The sequence below is a fragment of the Monodelphis domestica genome, chromosome 1 (assembly GCF_027887165.1).
Source record: "Monodelphis domestica isolate mMonDom1 chromosome 1, mMonDom1.pri, whole genome shotgun sequence".
NCBI classification, from domain to species: domain Eukaryota; kingdom Metazoa; phylum Chordata; class Mammalia; order Didelphimorphia; family Didelphidae; genus Monodelphis; species Monodelphis domestica.
Genome location: NC_077227.1, coordinates 256,736,099 through 256,756,495, shown reverse-complemented (window position 1 = coordinate 256,756,495; position 20,397 = coordinate 256,736,099). Strand labels below are relative to the sequence as shown.

Below are 20,397 nucleotides of genomic sequence, written 5' to 3'. Positions count from 1 at the left end.
AGGCCTTTTATTTGGATGTTAAAACAAACAAACAAAAAATAGTGGTTAAGATCACAAAGCACATTTTTCCTTTTCAAGGGAGTTTCAGAGATTAAAAATTAAATCTGAGATCATACAATTTCCCTTTCTGCGCACTGCATTCTAGGAAAGCTTCACTGCATGGGGTTTTCCAAACACATCATGTGCTGTCATTAACCCCGCTTCCATCAACCCTGTTCCACCTTGCTCAGCTTGTTAGCTTTGGATTCTTTCCAGCCCCCAACACAGTGTCTTGCCCTTAGGTGGGCACCCAGTTCCTCTTTGAATTCAGTTGAAAGAGAATTGAATAGAAGTTAAAAGAAACACACAACACATACTTTATAATCCACAGGCCAGAAAATAGACCTTTTTTATTTTTAACACATCAAACTGGTTTTCAAAAAAGGAGAGCACGAGAGGTTTGGTTCCTATAACAAGCTATGTGTATTTTACTAAGGTCAGTTGGAGATGAGGGCATCTTGCAACAGCCCTGCTACTGGTGCACACAGGGCCATGCCCTGCTGGGAGATGCAAGTTTACCAAGCTGAAGCCACTAAAATACTTCCTTTAGACTTATGTAAAAATCTGGCTCTTTCTTTCTCCTTTGCCTCCCCATTCTCCTTCTCTTCTCCCCTACCCCCATTGCCTTTTTCTCTCAAGCATTTCCTATTTGAATCTGTCTTTGCTTCCCTTCTCTTGCATCCCCTGTGCACAAGAAGGCCAGCACCATTCTTGTTTCTCTGTGGTGGGGGGGATCTGTTGCCCGCCTGGGGTTACAGAACTGGCTATAGAATGGAGATACATCAAAAGAAGGGCCCAGCCCAGCCTGTAGAGACAGAAGTCCTCAGAAGAGGGGCTTTGGAGTCACCAGCAAGACCCTAAATCCCCGTCCAGCACGATGAGCTCTGAAGGAGCAGCCAAAGGGTTAGGCAGCTATTGCCCCTTTCCCAGCTGTGGGTTTGTTTGCACCGAGAGTCATAGCTGGAACGGGATGCCTATAGTGTGAGGCTAAAGGACCCTGCAGTTATGCACAGTTTGGAGAGAAGAGAACAGCCTCTTCCCTCAGCAAGTATCACAGGGCAAGGCCAAGAAAGGCAATGAAATGGGCCCCATGACCAGTGGCTGAAGCATCAAAGCAGTTGGTGGTATTTGAGCCAAGCTGGAAATTCATGACTGAAGCAGGCCCTCTCAGGACCTTAGCCATGACAGATGTTGGGAGATGAATAGGCTTGTTGGAGGCAGACCCTCCAGCCCCCTTCCTGCTGCCATCATTGTATCTTCCTTGTTGGGATAGACTTCGCAGGGCCCTTGCAGGTGGCTGCGGGCCATTTCCAGGTGGCTGCCAGTGCTTCGCTTGGCTACTCCTTGGGGATACAGCGGGGGGGACCTGCCATGGCCACAAAACCCAGAGGGCACTGGCAGTGGTAGGAGCCCTCAGTGTTCCTACAGTGACCGTGGGCACAGAGAGTGGTGAGCCCATGCATGTCTTCACATTCATTTATATCTATAAGAAAGTGGATGAGGCAGGAAGTTAGGAGCGGGAAAAGCTTCCCTTGACTGATTTAGTGACCTTTGTGAACAAACTCCAGCCTTTCTCCTTTAAATAAAGGGAACAAACACTTTCCCCTTGAAAGTACAAGGCAATATATATTGCGTGAAAGCACTGGTATAACCCATATCAGACTATTTCCTGCCTTGGAGAGGCGGGGAGGTGGAGGGAAGGAGAGAATCTGAATCACAAAATGTCAGAAAACAATTGTCAAAAATTATTTCTTTGTATAATTAAAGAAAAATTTTAAAAATAATATAAGGCAACAGTCCTGTACCAGCCTCCAAGGTAGCAGGTATAGAACTCTTTTTTCAGATCTCAGAATCACCACAGAATAGACCTCCCTAGGCACTTAGAGATGGCTGATTTCAAATAGACTTACCAAGAAACAGCAGTGCGGCTCCAGGTTGTCTTGAATGCCTGGTACTAGGTTACACTGCATGGCACAGTACCTCTCTCCTAGGAATTCTACTCCCCAGCCCTGTATTCCATTCTCAACTTACCCACACAGGCCATCTGGGCTGCATTCAGCTGGAAGCCTTCAAAGCAATCACAGGTATAACCCTCATCTACTCGGACACAGCGGCCATTCTCACAGCCATTGAGGATTCCACACTCCTCTGCTCCAAGACCTTCAAAGCTATCATAGTTTCCTGGGGATTCAGAGGATGAAAGGACATATAATCTAACTTTCTTCTATTAGTTCCCTTGATATTCTAGGTCTTTTGTTCTTCCAGATGAATTTCATTATTTTTTCTAGCTCTGTGAAAGAATTTTGGGGTAGTTTGATTGGCATGGTACTGAGAATGAGTAAATTAAATGAGAAGGAATTGTGATTTTTATTATATTGGCTCAGCCCTAACTTTCTTCCATTAGTTCCCTTGATATTCTAGGTTTTTTGTTCAGTATGGCACTGAATGGGTAAATTAATTTATACAAGATTGTGATTAATTTCTTGTCTGTTTTTACAGTATTTCAGGACACTCTTTAATAATGATCTTCATGGGTGTCATGAAATTTTCCTAAAAATGCCAAGTGAAAATGTATTTTGATTCTCTTTAAAGTGTGTGTGTTTATGTCTGGAGGAACATAAAGTCCTATCTTGTGTTCCATCAATAAAGTCATTACATTCAGTGCAAAATAAAATAAAATAAATGTGTGATGTCTCCTTCTACATACACACACATACATACAAATTTATATAGTATATGTACATATAATACATAAATATATATATATATATAATAAATATATAGTTATCCTTTGTGGCAGTATTAAGGGGGTAAAGGAGTTGCTGTCTTGATACCCTTTTACCCCTTAAAACTGCCACCAAAAGATAAGAGAAGTGAGTCATAAGGATTTTAGGAGATTTTAGGAGAAAGATGAGAAGGTCTGACTTTGGAGGTGCTACGAGGACACCTTGTAGAAGCACTTTGAAATGTGTGGTTGGAGCTCAGGAGATCTGGGTCTGCCTGGAGAGAATGCTTTTGAAGTCATCTGCACAGAAATGAATTAAATCTATATTTTAGTGGTAGTTGATAACTGATACTCAGTCATCTATTCTGAAAACTTTGGTGTTGTCTTGTTCATTGGATCTTAGAGTTTAGAGCTAGAAGCGAGCCTAAAGATTATCTAGTCTAATGACTTCATTTTAGAGATAAGGAAAAAGACCTTGAGAGTGTGGGACTTAGCTGAGGTTAGGAAGCACTCGAGTAAACATGGCCTTGTAGCAGGTACTACCAGATCCAGAATTCAAACTCAGTCTTTGACTCCAAATCCAGTGTCCTTTCAATTATGCTGCCTTTTCTTCTTCTCAGTGCCACCATTTTAGTTCAATCCTTTATTACTACCTACCTTCCTGGACAACTGTCACAGCCTCCTTCCTGGGATCATCGATTTAGAGCTGAAAGTAACTTTAAAGACCATCTAGGCAAACTCCATCATTTCTTTTTCTCTTGAATCCTTACTTTCTGTCTTAGAATTTATACTAAATATTGGTAAAGGATAGGCAAATGGAGTTAAGTGACTTGTCCAGGGCCATACACCTAGGAAGTGTCTGAGGCCAGATTTGAACCCTAGACTTTGCATCTCTAGGCCTGGCACTCTATCCACTTTAGATTACTTCAAAAGTTGCTCTTTAAACTCCATCATTTCAATGATGAAAGAAACGAAGGGACTTTTCCATAGTCAACACAGGTGGTATCTTCATCTCTATAGTTGCTCTGTCCATCAATCGGTCCTTAACACTATAGGAAGACTGATTTTAGCTATAGATTTGATCTGGGCAGTTGGAAGTAGCAGTGGATAGGACACTTGGTCTGTGAATTCAGGAAGACTCATCTGTGTGGGTTCAAATCTGGTCTCAGGTACTTACTAGTTGTGTGACCCTGGGCAAGTCATTTAACCCCATGTGCCTCAGTTTCCTCATCTGTCAAATGAGCTGGAGAAGGAAATGGCAAACCACTCTAGTATCTTTGCCAAGAAAATCCCAAATGGGATCATGAAGAATCAGACACACCTGGAAAAAGTGACTCAACAACAAACATGGTCCCTTGTATACATGCTATGCTTTCCTACCTCTATGCCTTAGTTCCCAGTTTTCCTTTTGTGGGGATTTCCTATCTCTCTACCAAAGTCACCTTTTGAAATCCTCCCCATCCTTAAAGGACTAACTAGAATGTCATTTTCTTTCTCCAACTCTATGTCACTTTTTGTACTTCTCTGACCACATTGTATTTTTCATTTATAGTTAGCATTTTTGTTTTGGATGGTTTTACATATCGGGAGGATATATGGAGGATGCTACATATAATATTTCTCTCCCTCTTCCCTCATTGTAAACACCACCAGGGTATATTTGATTTATAATTGAATTCAATTTTCCAACTGAATTGTAATTTCCCCAAGGCCTAGCACAGTGCTTGCACACAGTAGGTGATGAATGCATATTTCTTGAATGAATTATTAATCCATCAGTCTTTGGGATGGGTGAGAAAAATGGACCCCAGGGTGGTACGCATACACACATAGACGGTCCTATATGTAATCCTCCATGTACGCTGGTTGAGATGAGGGACCATGTTATATGTCTGTGTTGAATCTACACATTATAGGTGCTTGCGTGTCTAACCCTAGTTAGCCTAACATTATTGCTCCTTAAATGTTTGATGATTAAAACATGGAGGTTGCTACCCTTAAATCCTCCTCCCAGTTCAATGCTTTGTTGTGATGGAGGGACTTGCATAGCTCAATGAAATTCTGAGCTTTTCTGTGCAAGATTACCCAAGACAGACAGAATGCAGACAAAAGGTGATCCACTGGAGAAAGAAATGGCAAACCACTCCAGGTATCTTGGCTAAGAAAACCTCATGGACAGCAAAAGATTTTGGGAGATAGTGGAGGACAGAAGGGTCTGGTGTGCTATGATCTACTGAGTCACAAAGAATTGGACATGACTACACGACTGAACAACAAATCCCTTAAATGGGCTTCTTCATGAGAGTGTAGGATCATGGAATGAGCACTGGATTTGGGACTTGTCTTCTATTCCTTACTGTCTCATTTTACAGATGAGAAAACTGAGGATTAGAGATGCTAAATGGTACTAAGCTCCTTTCCAGCTGTCAATCCTTTGATTTCTATGAGTGTGAGGCCAGGCTTTCCCTTTTTTAACTTTGGGAAGAAGAACTAGAGAGATGAGTTTAAAGAGAAGCACGAACAAGGACTCGATCCCATCCCACCATTGCTGCAGGCAGGAAGAACACACCTGGCTGGTTACCCATAAATTGGGGCTGGACTTCTGAAGGCTGTAGGGGTGGTTCAAGGGCAGGAAGATTGGCCACTGGGTGGCTGGCAGTATTCAGGAATGGGGGTTCAGAAGCACCCTCCTCAGGAGTCAGGTAGTTATAAAAGGGGGCACCATCAGGACCGTAGAGGCCATAGTGCAGATCATCAGGTCCCGGGCCATACTCATAGCCTGGCCGGGGATGGAGGCCAGCTTCCCGCTCAGCTTCTATCCTGGCCACGTTGCACAGCTGAGCAAAAACTTCTGTCAGGGAGAAGAGAAGAGAAAAGCTATGAGTACAAATACAGAGCAGCTAATGCCTCCTTGACTCTCAGTCTAGTCTCTGTTCCTCTGGCAGACAGAGGGCTTATTAATGTGATTTAAACTCCTTGGGGAGGGGGGTACTCTCCAGAGGACTGCCAGCAGGGATTCCTCCTACTCTACATTTTCATTAAGACACATGCATCAGGGACAACTGGATGGCTCAATGGAAAGAGAGCCAGGTCTGCAGATGGGAAGTCCTGGGTTCAAATCTGACCCTGGGCAAGTCACTTAACCCTAGTTGTCTAATTCTTACTGCTCTTCTGCCTTAGAACCAATATACTGCACTGATTGTAAGAATTGAAAAAAAAAAGCATAGCTCAGCAGAGAGTGATGGCACTCTGACTTGCTGTTCCCCTTCCCAGATTCTCATCTTGTTCTACCCCCTCTCCAGCTAATAGGAAATCCTTGGGAATCTCTGTATCCTGTTGCCCCTGGCCCCAGTCTTCTGGTAACCAACCCAGCCTTCCCTTTTCCCCTAAACCATTCAAGAGGCTGCTGCTGCTCTTACCAGAATTCCTGGGGGGGCACAGGGCACACTGCTGACTCCAAGCCTCACCATCCTGGCAGCAGCACTCAGTGTAGGTGGTACGGCGACCTCGAAAGGGCTGGCTACACACATAATTGGTTACTTTTTTCCAGCAGATGTCCATGTGGATGTCATGGTCTGGGAGGTCTGCCAAAGGACAGAAGGAGATCAAGTGGGCCCTGCTGTCCTATCCCATCCACCTGCATGGTGCATGCACTGCCCTGCTCTTACCCAGGCTACCCGTGCTGTTCACACATCGCCTCTGGCTGGGGTCCAGGACCAGTGGGGGGCTGCAGAAGCAATGGAAAGAGCCATCTGTGTTCACACACTCTCCATTCTCACAGGCTGTGTCCTGGCATTCATCGTGATCTGTGGGAAAGTCAGAAGAGACTGGGTGGCAGGAGCAGGGGTGGAAAAGGGGGAACCAAAGGCCAGCAAAGTCTATGAACTGACAATAATAAAGATGTTCCAGTTTCTTCATCCTTCACATTCTAGCTGAAGGCTATGGCTTCATGGCTCTTTCTTCTTGTACCCACAGTGATGATGATGACAATAGCCAGAATTTACTTAGAAGGTTATAGTGCACAAAATAATTTACATATATTGTGTCATTTGATCTTCAGAAAACCCTGGGACACAGGTGATTAAACCCATCGACAAATGAGGAAACTGAGGTGGACAGAGGTTGAGTGACTTGCCAAGAGTTACATAGTTAGTGATTATTTAAGGCAGGATTGAATTCAAGTCTTCTTGATTCAAGCCCAGTGCTCTATCCACTGTTCCATCTAGTTACTTTAGAGGCTACTTCCCTGGAGATCCCTCCTAGGAGAATTCCTGCACCTGGCTAAATCTGCCATTTGTGTTCAGAAAAGAGAGCCTTAGGAGCAATAGAGTTCCTAAGACAAGAAAGGGGGAGCCCTGAGAGCCCTACTAGTTCCCTCGCCCCAGAAGTACTAGCCATTAACCCAGCAGGGGCCACCAGTGAGGTATTTCCTCAGGTAGGGAAGCTCCTTTTCCTGAAAAGATGTCATTTTCCCTAGGGGAGGACAGACTTTTCTGACAATTCAGGGCAAGAGAAATGGTGATCTATTAGTTGTGTGTCATGGAGCGTCTAGCAAGCTTGGGAAAGAGGAGAAATCTTACCTTCACACTCCATGTGGGAAGCATCATAGCGATAGCCAGGGTTGCAAAGACAGATATATCCAGGCACTGTGTTGAGACACTGGCCATTGTGACAGAGCTCTGACCCGAACATCATACATTCATCTGCATCTGAATGGGGATAGAACTGCCATCAGGGACAGAACCCCTCCTACTGAAGTCCCAGAATGAGGGGACTCATCCCCTATGATCTGGAGGTTGGATGTGGGATGAGACAGGTAGGACAGCTCTCTCTTCATCCTTCCTCTTCCCCAGTGTTCCTATGTGGCTACAAGTGGGAGAGAGTCATAGCTTCTGAGATGGCAGATCTTGTGTAACAGACACAGGAAAGAAGGAAACTAGTAGCTTGTAGGGGCTTGAGGCTGGAGGTAGCAACAAAAGAAATCCGCAGTGCAGTTGGGAGAGGGATTGGTTTGGGAGTTTCTAGATTTCCTTGGGGACATTCAGCTGAAAAATGTTTTTAGCTAAAGTCCTGCAAGGAGTAGAAAAAAGTCAACCTATCCCCAAGCTGGAGGTATGTTCTCTCCCACCTCCACCTCTCAATTTCCAGCTTCCTTTTGTGTGTTGTCCTCCTCCTTAGATCGTAAGCTCCTTGAGGACAGGAACTGTCTTTGTTTTGATTTGTATTTGTACCCCCAGAACTTGACACAGTGCCTGAAACAATTTATTGACTATTATTCACTGAATGGCAAAATCCCTGGTTGAAATCTCAAATGAAAAAAAAAAAATCCTATGAGGATCTTCCCACCTGACCAAGAGGCAGGAATGGCCAAGGATTTAGTAGAGGAGGAAAGTTCTGGGGAAAGATCTTACCAGTATATGTAGTTTGTCCAAACATCCAGGTGCCTTCCACAGGGATGTATCCCTTCCCACTGGGACAGATCTCACTGAATTCCACTGGGGAAAAGTGGTAAAGAGAGAAACCAGAGCTCAGTTCAAGTGAAAGCCTCCCCTCCTCCCTTTCTTTCTTCCTGCTCATTTTGTTTCACCCCCCCCCCCAGCAAATTTACTGGCTTTTCCTGAGCCCCATAGTCCCATGCTGGTTCCAGGGTTTCACAGAGCCCCCTACCTGAGTCAGGGAAAGGACAGGGGTCACAGCTGGCTCCCCAGCTGGCTCCCTGGGTGCAGCAACACTCTTCTCGTGTGGTGTTCCGGCCCATGATGGTGGTGCAAGGTGGCTGGTTGCTTGGTCCTGAGTAACACAGCTTGCGCTCTGGCCCAGGGAAGTGTTCCCCAGTTGGCCCCTCAATGCTCTCTTGACCTGTATTTGATGGAAATCAGTCTGATTCTGTCTATTCCTGTCCCAGATTCAATCAGAGGGATCACACTGCATCTAGGACAGGCCTGTCGGGGTCTAATTTAATGGTATTTTTCATCTTCCTATAAGTTTGCCCTGAAGTAAACTATGGTTCAAAAATAATGGGTCTTCTAGACATCCCCTTAAAGCTAGGTGAGCATCTGCCTGATCTCTAGAGATGATGCTAAAACTACTTTTTTTCCCTCTTGAAGTACTTCTTGTCATTAATTGGCCTCTCCAGGTTCTGCCTCACTCTACTTCCTGCCACCTGGTTCTGCCTGTACCTATCTACTCCACTTTTGTCTGACACCTCACACAAGGCACACCCCTGGACCTCTAGCCGGCCTCCTCCCTCCAGGTTCTGACTCTTACCTTGATCCTGGTTCTCCTGATACCTAAATACTACCCTTCTGCCCCATGTTCCATGCAAGGCGGACCCCTTACCTCCTACTGTCCGTGGGCGGCAATGGCCGTCTTGTGCATCATATTCCTCATGGTCATTGGCACAGAGACACAAGAAGGAGCCTTCCACGTTCTCACAGAGTGCAGCCCCACACACTGCCATCATCAGCTCACACTCATTCACATCTGTACAGGGCAAGGACATTTGATGATAGAAGGAAGGAAAGGGGCAGTTTCTGCAGGAGATTATGATCTGATCCCTTCTAGTCCCACTGCTGCCCTGGTCTTGACTTTTGCTAATCTGGTACCCCCACTGCCTCATCTTCTCCAAAGTTTTAATCCCCAGGATGAGCAAGCAAGCAAGATGGGCTGGGGAGGGGGAGAGTGATAGGAAAATGGGTGAAGAAAATCAGGAAGAAGTAGGAAAGAAAGAGAGGAGGTTTGATCTTCCTCTGGGGCTCTGGGTATTATCTTTAAAGCAAATTGCCCTAATGTGGTAGATCCTGCCCTGTTCCTTTGAGACTCCTGGGCAAAAGAAAAGAGCCAACCCTGGCTAAAACCTCATTTTCCTCCAGGAAGGCCTCTGAGACAACATCAGGCTTTGCTGATTTACTCCTCCAGTTCCCACAAAATTTAGTACATACAATCACAGAGTGATAGAAGGAAACTGGCCCAGAGTGGCCAAGTGATCAGCCCAAATTCAATCAGTTGGTGACAGAGCTGGGGTTTGAACCCAAGTCACCTGATTCTCAATTCCAGAGTCATTTCCATTAAATCATACACTCTTTTTCATATGCTGACATTGCTTTCTTTCCTCGTTTGTTGATGACTTGCTTGACCAACCATACTATCATCTCCTGAGGGCAGGAGAATGGGCCTTCTGAGGCCTCCACAATACTAAACTCAAAGGAGGTAGGTACTCGGTTCCCCTTTTTTCCTTGGGACTTATTCATCATCTGAGTGATTTAGGAGGCCACAGGAGTTCCCAGGGCAGGATGCCCAAGACCTGAAGAAAGGAAGGGAAGGGAGAAAAGAGCCCGATTCCTCCAAGCATGGTCCTTAAGATTCTCACCAACACAGTCCCAGCCTGAGGGCGAAACTTCATAGCCACGGTCACACAGGCAGCGGAAGGAGCCATCGGTGTTATCACAGAAGCCATGGTTCCCACACAAGGTCTCATTGGCACACTCATCTATGTCTGAGAGATGGAAGAGAGGGAGATAGACCTTTTTCCTCCATGTTTATTCCTCCTCAATCCCTGACCCTGAGCCTCAAGACCTTGTAACAGTCCTGGCTCCTTGCCTACTTTCCCACAGCAGTGACTCCTGTCCATGGCTTACCGATGCAATCTCCAGTGGGGGTCATGTGGAAGCCAGGCTGACAGCCCAGGATGCAGCGGTAGGATCCAGGACTGTTCTCACATCTCCAGGTTCCACACACAGTGTCCCCAAAGTCCTTACACTCATCCACATCTGTCATCAGCCAAAGGAAGAATGGTCATAGGAGTCAGATCTAGTTAGTAGTGTGGCCCAAGGTCCCCAATATCATTTCTTTATTTAATTGTTTAGCAACCCTTGCCTGTTCCTTTTTTTTTAAAACCCTAACTTTCTTTACTAGTGACAACTTTAGGACAGAAGGGCAAGGGCTAGGCCAGTGGAATTAAGTGACTTGCCCAGGATCACACAGCGAGGAAGCATCTGAGGCCAGATTTGAGTCTCAAGTCTGTTTTTGTCATATTAGCCATTTCTTTTACTTATTGTGGAGCAACTTCCTCCGTCCCAGGGCTTCCATAAGCTCACATAAAGATAAATGTGGAGGGCAGCTGGGTAACTCAGTGGATTGAGAGCCAGACCTAGAGATGGGTGGTCTTGGATTCAAATCTGGTCTCATATGCTTCTTAGATGGGTGAGCATAGACAAGACACTTAACCCTCATTGTCTAGCCCTCAGCACTCTTCTGCCTTGGAACTGATACATAGCTTTGATTCTAAGATAGAAGGTAAGGAAAGAAAGAAAGAAAGAAAGAAAGAAAGAAAGAAAGAAAGAAAGAAAGAAAGAAAGAAAGAAAGAGAGAGAGAGAGAGAGAGAGAAAGGAAGGAAGTGGGAGGGAGAGAGGAAGAAAGAAGGAAAGAGAGAGGGAGGAAGAAATAAAGGAAGGGAGGAAGGAGGGAAGGAAGGAAGGAAGGAATGAAGGAGGGAAGGAGGAAAGGAAGAAAGAAAGGAAGGGAGGAAGGAGGGAAGGAAGGAAGGAGGAAAGGAAGGAAGGGGGGAAGGAAAGAAGGAGGGAAGGAGGGAAGGAAAGTAGAGAGAGAGAAAAATAACTTAAGAGTTTCCTTTTTAACTCTTACCTTCCATCTTAGAATCAATCCTGCATAAGCAGAAGAGCAATAAGGGCTAGGCAATGGAGATTAAGTAATTTTCCCAGGTCATCAGCTAGGAAGTGTCTAAAAACAGATTTGTTTGAACTTGCTGAAATTGAAACCTGTTTGAACCCAGGACCTTCTACACTTAGAAGTTCTTAAAAGAAAATTATAGCTAGATTATAAACTCATTGAGGAGAGGAAATTTTTATTTTTCTTGTATTCTTTCTTAGTCCCTAGTTCAGTTTTATGTACACAGTCGATGTTCAATAAGTTTTTCCTATTTAATTGAAATTACTTCTAATACCCATACTACCCAATGCCCTAGCATGACCACCAGTGACCACCCATTGCTAGAAATCTGTAGTACCTACCCTTTTAAGATTAGGATATTCATCAGTAAAGGTAGGAGCTAAGGATGGGCAGAAGGGGATAGAATAATAACTCATATTTAGACAGGACTTTCCTTATAACAAGCCAGCAACAGGTGGTACCAGTATTTTCCCCATTTTACAGAGGAAAAAACTGAGACTCAGGAAGGTTATGAACACACAGATAACCAATATTATAGCTAGGGTTTAAACTCCGATATCTTTAGACCAGAACCAGGGTTCTTTCCATTCTATCATACTACCTCTCAAATCTTCTCTGTCCTGAACAGAGGCACAAGTCCATTGTGTCCTAGGCCAGGCCAGTCCTTACCCACGCACTCCCCATTCTCTGAAGAAGGCCGGAATCCACTCTCACACACACAGAGAAAGGAGCCCTCTGTGTTGAGACATTGCCCTCCCAGGCACCTGGCTGTATCTGCACACTCATCCACATCTAAAAGAGAAAGCCAAAATACATCCTCTTGTATCACTGCCCAAGGTTGAGTCTCTTCTCAGCTGCTTCCTCCCAAGGGACTTCCTTCTGGGCATTGAGGTACCCAATGCAGTGGATAAGGGATGGTAAGGGTAAAGGTAGTGAGGCCAGGAGGATGGACGAATGGATGGATGGATGGATGGATAGATGGATGGATGGATGGAGAGATGGATGGATGGATGAATGGATGAATGGAAAAGTCTAGAGCTGAAACTCAAAACAGGAAAGGCTTAGACAAACCAGAAGCTTATGCAGAAGATGATAGTAGCTAGTAGCTGGGTGTGCAATGTAGTAGATAAAGGCAAAGAAGGCAGAATTTTTTGTGATTTGGAATGGATTTTCCTTGAGGGGAGAGAACCCATCTCCTCTGAGGTCTGATAAGGGACTTCTGAGCTGCTTTGTACCTATAAGGACCGGCCTGCAGTCCCTATATATTTTTTACCTGTGGGTGATAACCTGAGGAGGAGAAGGGAGACTGAAGGAAATAGGTGAATAATAAAGACTCAGAGACAAGAAGTTAAAATACATGGGGAGTTGCGACCTCCATGAATATTTCCCACTGGCAAGGGTGCCAGCGAATTAATGGGAAATATGAGGAATAAGAAAACAGGTGGGGAGTAAGAATTCCTGAATGCCTCCTATGGATAAGAGTGCCAGAGGATTAATAGTAAGCATGGGGGTGACAGCATCTCGAGGAAAGAGAGGTCAGGAGGAAAAAATAGGACAGACCACTCTGAAGATCCAGGGAAATAACAGAGAGATTTGCGCTTGTTCCCCAGTATTTATTGGAAGTTTTAGGAATATTGATTGGGAGGTGATCAATGAATACGTAATATGGCATAGGTTTTAACATTGGTTGAATTGACAATGACGAGATCAAAGAGGTGGAGATTAACCTGACATGCACCTTGCAAAGGAATGTGGTCTGACAAGGACTGTAACTTCTATACAATGAACATTAAGTGATCTGACCATGTGTCCGGTAAATGAATATATAGGATACAATATCAATACATCAACCATACTTCCCAGATGCTAACATGCCTGGTATGCTACAGTACCTGACTTCTATTTTGGTCCTTGTAATCCATTTCCCCATGGTAATGGATACCCAACTCCTGGCATCTAAAACTGGTTATACCCTCAAACAGGGCCATAATCTTTATTGAAGGCTGATCTTCTGTCTTCACAGTCACTTACCTTGGCAACTGGTGCCCTCAGATTCACTAGAGAAGCCAGGGGCACAGAGGCAGAAGAAGGACCCGTGGGTATTGAGACACTCGCCATGGGGTGCACATTCTTCTCCAGCACATTCATCTAGATCTGTAGGGGAAGATCAGGAAAGGTAGGTTCCCTGAGCCCTGCATAGCCAGAGGGTTAAACTCCAATGGATCTCTTTTCTTTACTGCCTGTAGGGGTCTTAGTCCCTAAAGTTCATTCCCTTTAATGTTTTCAGGGGGAGTAAACTGCATTACTGCACACCCTTTCCTGGGAAAGTCACTTAACCCTGCCTGTCTCAGTTTCCTCATCCGTAAAATGGGCTGGAGAAGGAAATGGCAAACTACTCCACTCTATTTGCCAAGAAAAGCCCAAATGGGCTCAGACATCACTCAACAACAACATCCTTTCCCAATTGACAAATATTTATTGTGTCTATTATGGGCAAGGGCACATAGTTCTCTCAGGTGCTGGGGATACAGAAATAAAAATAATAGTCTCTGAGCTCAAGAGCCTGGGTTTGGCCCAAGGATGAAAGATGGAGATAAAATTAGTCACTGAATGGTCAGGCAGGACCTCAGAGGTCATCTACTCCATGCTATAGCTGAGCGAGAGTTGCATTCTACTATGTAACATCCCCAACAAATGATCATCCAGTTTAGCCTTGAGGCAGCTGGTAGCAAAGTGGATAGAGAACTGTGAGTACAGGAAGACCTGAGTTCAAATTTTGTCTCAGACACTTACTAGCTATGTGACCCTGGGTCACTTAACACCTGTTTGCTTCAGTTTCAAATAGTGATCAGAATAGGAAATAGAATTATCTCCCAGAATTTCTATGAAGATCAAAAGAGATAATATTTATAACAAAGTATTTAGCACAGGGCAGCTAGGTGGCACAGTGGATAGACCACAAAGTCAGACCTAGAGATGAAAGGTCCTGAGTTCAAATTTGACCTCAGACACTTCCTAGCTGTGTGATTCTGGGCAAATCACTTAACCCTCATTGCCCAGCCCTTTACCTCTTTTCTGTCTTGGATCCAATACTTAGTATCAATTATAAGATATAAGGTAAGGTTGTTTTTTTTTTAAACCTTTACCTTCTGTCTTGGAATTAATACTATGTATCTAAGGCAGAAAAGTGGTAAGGGCTGGGCAATGGGGGTTAAGTGACTTGCCCAGGATCACACAGCTAGGAAGTGTATCAGACCAGATTTGAATTTAGGACCTCCCATATCTATGCCTGGTTCTCAGTCCACTGAGACACCCAGCTACTCCCAGAAGGTTAGGTTTAAAAAAAAAAAAAGTATTCAGCACACAGCAGGGATTATGTAGATGCCTATTCCCTTGCCTTCTCCCTCACTTGAAGATCTCAAGTAATGGGGAACTCACTACCTCCCAAAGAAGCCAATTCTAGAATCCCAGAATCTCAAAGTTGTTTTTTTGTTTTGTTTTTGTTTTTGTTTTTGTTTTTGATTGATTGTGTGCAGCCAAAGCAGTAGTTAAGGGAAGTTTTATTTTATTTATTTATTTGGGGAAATTTTATTTAATTAGTTAATTTAGAAGATTTTTTCCATGGTTATAAGTCAGAATCTCAAAGTTGAGAGAGGTTTCAGAAGTCATTTACTCTAATCGTTTCATAAACAAGCTCTAATTGGTCAGAGAATTCTACATTATACCAAGCTGAAATCACCCTTTCTACCATTTCCATCTATTGTTCCCAGGTGATAATATATCTCCAGATTCCAGGCATTTTCACTGGCTGTTCCTTCATGCCTGGAATACTCTCCTCATTGCCACTTCCTGGCCTCCTCCAAGTCTCAACTATAGTCTTATCTCATAGGAAGTCTATTCGGAGCCCCTTTAATTGCTAGTGTCTTTCCTTTATTGAGTCTCTCCAATTTGTCTAAACTGCTTGTACATAGTGGTTTGCATGTTCTCTCCTTCATTAGACTATAAGATCCTTGAGGGCAAGGACTGTCTTTTGCCTTGTTTTGTATCACCAGTACTTAGCCCAATGCCTGGCACATATTGTTTAATCATTTTAGTTGTTTCTGACTCTTCATGACCCCATTTGGGATTTTCTTGGCAAAGATACTGGAGGAATTTGCCATTTCCTTCTCTAGTTCATTTGACAGATGAGGAAACTGAGGCAAACAGGGCTAAGCAACTTGCCCAGGAACGTATAGCTGGTGTCTGAGGCCAGATTTGAACTCAGGAAGAGGAATCTTTCAGATTCTAAGTCCAGTGCTCTATCCACTGCACCACCTCTTCTCCTTGGCACACAGTAGGTGCTTAATACATATTTACTGACTGCCTCTCCAGCATAGTCCATCTTGTTTCATATTTTTCTCTTAGCTTCCCTGATGTTCTAGACCAGCGTTGGTGAAACTTTTCCTGAGAGCGAGTGCTCAGAGAGCAAATTCAAGCTGTCTGTGATCTCTGCTGGAGAGAGCTCAGGGAGGACATGTTGGTTTGGGGTGGCTGCACAGAGGGGCAGGGCATGCAAAAAATGTCCTCAGGCACTGGGAAGAGGGGGAACGGAGCAGCTCCCTGAGTGCCGGCTCTGCATGGTGCCATGTCTTTGCCAATGCTGTTCTAGATAAACTGACCTGCTCGCTGTTTTCCATACTGGACATTAGTGCTATTCTGCACTTTTCTACAAATGGCCAAGTGTTCACCCTGGATCTGGAAGTAATTACCCCTTCTGAGCTCTGCTTTCTGGCTTCCTTCATATCACAGCTGAGGTGCCACCTTCTTCTACATGAAACTTTTCCTGATCCCCTGAATATCAAAGAAGTATCAAAAGAAGCCAATTCTAGAATCCCAGAATCTCAAAGTTGTTTGTTTGTTTGATTGTGTGCAGCCAAAGCAGTAGTTAAGGGAAGTTTTATATTATTTATTTATTTATTTGGGGAAATTTTATTTAATTAGTTAATTTAGAATATTTTTTCCATGGTTATAAGCCAGAATCTCAAAGTTTGATCCTTCCTTCCTCTTGCTATTACCTTGTATATACACATGTATATACACCCAAATGTGATATATATCTACAGATAAGCAAATATGAGCTATATAGATCTTGCATTTACTTATTTATATACATGTGGTATTCCTCCTCTCCCCATCCCACCCCCCAAAGTAATAGCTAGAAAATACTAACACTTAATATAGTGATTTAAGATTTGCAGAACATTTCACATATGGTAACTCATTTGATTCTTACGACAACCCTATGAGGTAGGTGTTATTTTTATCCCTATTCTATAAATGATGAAATAGTCACTGAGAAATTAAAATTACTTACCTGGATTTAGATACTTAAATAAATGTCAGAGATAGGATTCGAACTTGGGTTTTTTGAAAGAATATGAATCTTGTAACCATGGAAAAATATTCTAAATTAATTAATTAAATAAAAAATTCCAACCTTAGGTCTTTTCCAAGGCCAATCCTCTAGCTGCCCCTAAAATTATAGTCAGTCAAATGTAAGCTCCTTGAGGGCAAGAATTATTTTGCTGTTATATGCCCAGCTACTAGCATAGCCCCATGTATGTAGTAGGCGCTTAACAAATACTTGTTGAATTGAATCTAATTGAATATGGAAGAGGCACTAGACATTCTGTTTGGGTCCATTCACCCTCTCTTCTCCATGCTGTTCAGTCATTTCAGTTGTATTCAACTTTTTGTGATCCCATTTGGGGTTTTCTTAGTAAAGATACTAGAGAGATTTGCCATTCCTTCTCCTGCTTATTTTACAAAGCAAGAAAACTGAAGCAAACGTGTGACTTTCCCAGGGTCACATAGCTAGTCAGTCTCTGAGGCTGGTTTTGAACTCAAGTCTTCTTGACTCCAGGCTTGGTGTTCTATCCACTGTACCACCTAGCTGCCCTTCCTCATAATAGCCTTTCAGGTATTCAAAGACATCTATCAGGGGCCTCTTAATTTTTCTCTTCTCAAGGCTAAGCACCTTCATTGCCTTCAATGAATTCTTCTACATCCTGGTCTCCCATCCCTTCACCACCCTGCTCACCCTTCTGTGGACATGCTCCAGTTTGTCAACATTCTCTCTAAAATGCATCACTGAACATAAAAGTCTAGCTGTGGTCTGACTTCTGGAGAAGACTATAAGACTATCAGTTTCCTAGTACTAGACATAATATTTCTATTATATAGTCTAATATCACAGAGCTTTTTTGGGCAGGGGGAAGTGCTACCACCTTATATTATTGATTCACTTTCATATTTAGTCCACCAAAACCCCTAAGCATTGTTCATGAAAATTGCTGTCTAACTATGCCTTCCCATCATGTATGGGTGCAAGGGATTTTATGAGCTCAAATGTAGGATATTCTATTTATCCTTATTAAGTTTACTTTGATTCTTGTTCTAACCTGTCAAGGTCTTTTTGGATCCAAACTTTTTTATCCAATAAATCAGCTATCCTTCCCAGCTTTGTGTCATCCAAAACTTTGGTAAACTACTTGTCTACACCTTCACGAAAGGGCCCAGTTGTAGACCTAATATGGAGAAGTTACTGAAGCAAACTAAATATATATTCTTCTCCTTCAAGCAGGAAAGTTAGTAATGGGTTTGGATCAGAATCACAAAAAAGGAGACAACTGGGGACTTACCATCACACATGGTACCATTGATTAGCTGGAAGCCCAGTGGACAATGGCACTGGTAGGAACCATTGGTGTTTCTACATTCTCCTCCTAGGCAGTTGGCCTGGTGGTCTTCACACTCATTCACATCTGTAGGAGCCACAAAGAAAGACTGTTCTGAGCTAATAAATCTTCAGCATGCTCCAAGGAGAGGGTGGGGAGGGGTATTCTCAACTACCTTCTCTTTACAGCCTTCTGGATCATGGAAAATAAAGCTCTGTATTCTCATTCATGAGTAACACTAAATTTGGCTCTTCCCTATCAAACTGGCCCTCTGGAACTGGTACAGTCATTTTGGCTGGGATAGTTCAGTTCAATCCTAATAAGGATAAGAGATTTTAGAAGGAAGTAGTCAGTTTTTACCTTCACACGAATGCCCAAGGGCATCTGGCTGGTATCCCTTGTCACAGGCCTTACAAGAGAAGGAGCCAATGGTGTTAGAGCAAATTTCAGAGAGGCAGACACCAGGAGAGGCACATTCATCTATATCTATGACAGATAGATAGAGGGTCCCATTTAGCTAGATGAAGAGACAGTAGAGGACTCACTGCAGGTTCTTCAGAAATGGGCAATATGGAATATAGGAAATTTTGTGCAACAAAATCCAAGTCTAATTTCCCCAATAAGGGAGTCTCAAGTGCCTCCTCCTCTCCTCACTTTCCCTTCCCTTCCCTTCCCTTCCCTTCCCTTCCCTTCCCTTCCCTTCCCTTCCCTTCCCTTCCCTTCCCTTCCCTTCCCTTCCCTTCCCTTCCCTTCCCTTCCCTTCCCTTCCCTTCCCTTCCCTTCCCTTCCCTTCCCTTCCCTTCCCTTCCCTTCCCTTCCCTTCCCTTCCCTTCCCTTCCCTTCCCTTCCCTTCCCTTCCCTTCCCTTCCCTTCCCTTCCCTTCCCTTCCCTTCCCTTCCCTTCCCTTCCCTTCCCTTCCCTTCCCTTCCCTCCTCTCCATTCCTTTCATCCATCTTTTCATCCACCCTTTTCTGAATCTTTTCAGACTCCTCCCTTCCCTGTTGGCCTCAGCACCTCTCTCCAAGTGACAACTCTGTTTCTGTCTCAAAGATCCCAAGATTCAGGTAACTTTAGATGCCTGCTGCCCCCTCCTTCCCATTACATCTGGTTGAATCTCCTATGTTTTTCTAGGGATGGCCATTAATAGCCACTTTTGGCCTTCTCTGACTCCAACTTTTTTCACAAGATTTCCAAGAAAGACTTCATTTATTCAAAGAGATGTAGTCTTGATTTTGGACAGGAAGATAGGTAACCTGGCGTCTGGGCTTTAGTTCTGTCTTTCTAGTTCCGATATGTTATGATATCTCCCCATCCTTGCCCAGGAAATAACCTTCACATATTGGGTCATCCTTAGATACTTGGTACCCATTTATCGAAGATTAGTAAGAAAACAAGCCTTCAGTATTGAGGCAGAGACCAGTGGGGCACAAGTCCTGGGTGATTGACTCATCCAGGTCATTGAATCCCTCAACAGAGAACTTTCTTAAGGGCAAATAGAGAAAGAGGCAGGCTGGGGTGAGAGTGGTGATAGGCAAGAAGATATGACAAATTTCTGCTACTAGGCCTCATATCAGAGATTTAGTAAGGGAAATATGTAAGGGTTTGAGAATGGTGGAAGGTGTGGATTGAGGTCTATTTATAGCACTGTGGATAGAGTGGAGAATCTATGCCCAGAAAGAGGTGCTCAGAACTATTCTTCCTTTTCCAAAGGAAAGGTCCTAGACTGCATTTCCTTCCCTTACTGGTACTACCTCCTAGCAAGGAGAAAGTATGGTAGTTAGCAATTCCATACCTTTACATCCTTTCCCATCCTCTGTGGCCTGGTAGCCCAGTTTACAGGAGCATCTGAAAGAGCCTTCCAGATTGATGCACCTTCCATGCAAACAGATCCCTGGGGTCAAGCACTCATCCTTATCTGGGAAAAAGGAGTCAGAATTTAGGGGAATGTGGACTTCCTTTACTCCATTTAGTACCAGCTGGTCAAATTAGAGTTTATCAACCAATCAATCAACAAGTATTTATTAATCATCTATTACATGCTAGGTGGTACTGTGGGTGCCAGTACTGGAGTCAGGAAGACATCTCCATGATTTCAAATCCAGTTTCAGACTCTTATTAGCTATTTGCCTTAATTTCCTCATCTGTAAAATGAGCTGGAGAAGGAAATGGCAAACTACTTCAGTATCTTTGCCAAGAAAACCCTAAATGGGTTGAAAAGAGTTGGATGC

The 20,397-nt window shown here is 43.8% G+C and overlaps 1 protein-coding gene across 1 annotated transcript in view; it reads right to left on the bottom strand.

Annotated features, from left to right (window-relative positions):
- Positions 1-356: 356 nt before the first annotated feature.
- The window catches only part of LTBP2 (latent transforming growth factor beta binding protein 2), a 190,793-nt gene continuing 170,752 nt past the window's right edge, over positions 357-20,397 (bottom strand). Inside the window, exons 20-35 of the mRNA XM_007472818.2 lie at positions 19,962-20,084; positions 18,530-18,655; positions 18,134-18,256; positions 13,485-13,607; positions 12,123-12,245; positions 10,402-10,533; positions 10,134-10,259; positions 9,104-9,247; positions 8,432-8,623; positions 8,176-8,259; positions 7,345-7,473; positions 6,433-6,570; positions 6,184-6,348; positions 5,334-5,615; positions 2,071-2,220; positions 357-1,522 (exon numbers count right to left, since the gene is read on the bottom strand). Of these exons, the coding sequence (XP_007472880.2) occupies positions 1,377-1,522; positions 2,071-2,220; positions 5,334-5,615; positions 6,184-6,348; positions 6,433-6,570; positions 7,345-7,473; positions 8,176-8,259; positions 8,432-8,623; positions 9,104-9,247; positions 10,134-10,259; positions 10,402-10,533; positions 12,123-12,245; positions 13,485-13,607; positions 18,134-18,256; positions 18,530-18,655; positions 19,962-20,084 (2,306 nt within the window). The 3' untranslated portion in view covers positions 357-1,376. The remainder of the gene's footprint in view (positions 1,523-2,070; positions 2,221-5,333; positions 5,616-6,183; positions 6,349-6,432; positions 6,571-7,344; positions 7,474-8,175; positions 8,260-8,431; positions 8,624-9,103; positions 9,248-10,133; positions 10,260-10,401; positions 10,534-12,122; positions 12,246-13,484; positions 13,608-18,133; positions 18,257-18,529; positions 18,656-19,961; positions 20,085-20,397) is intronic.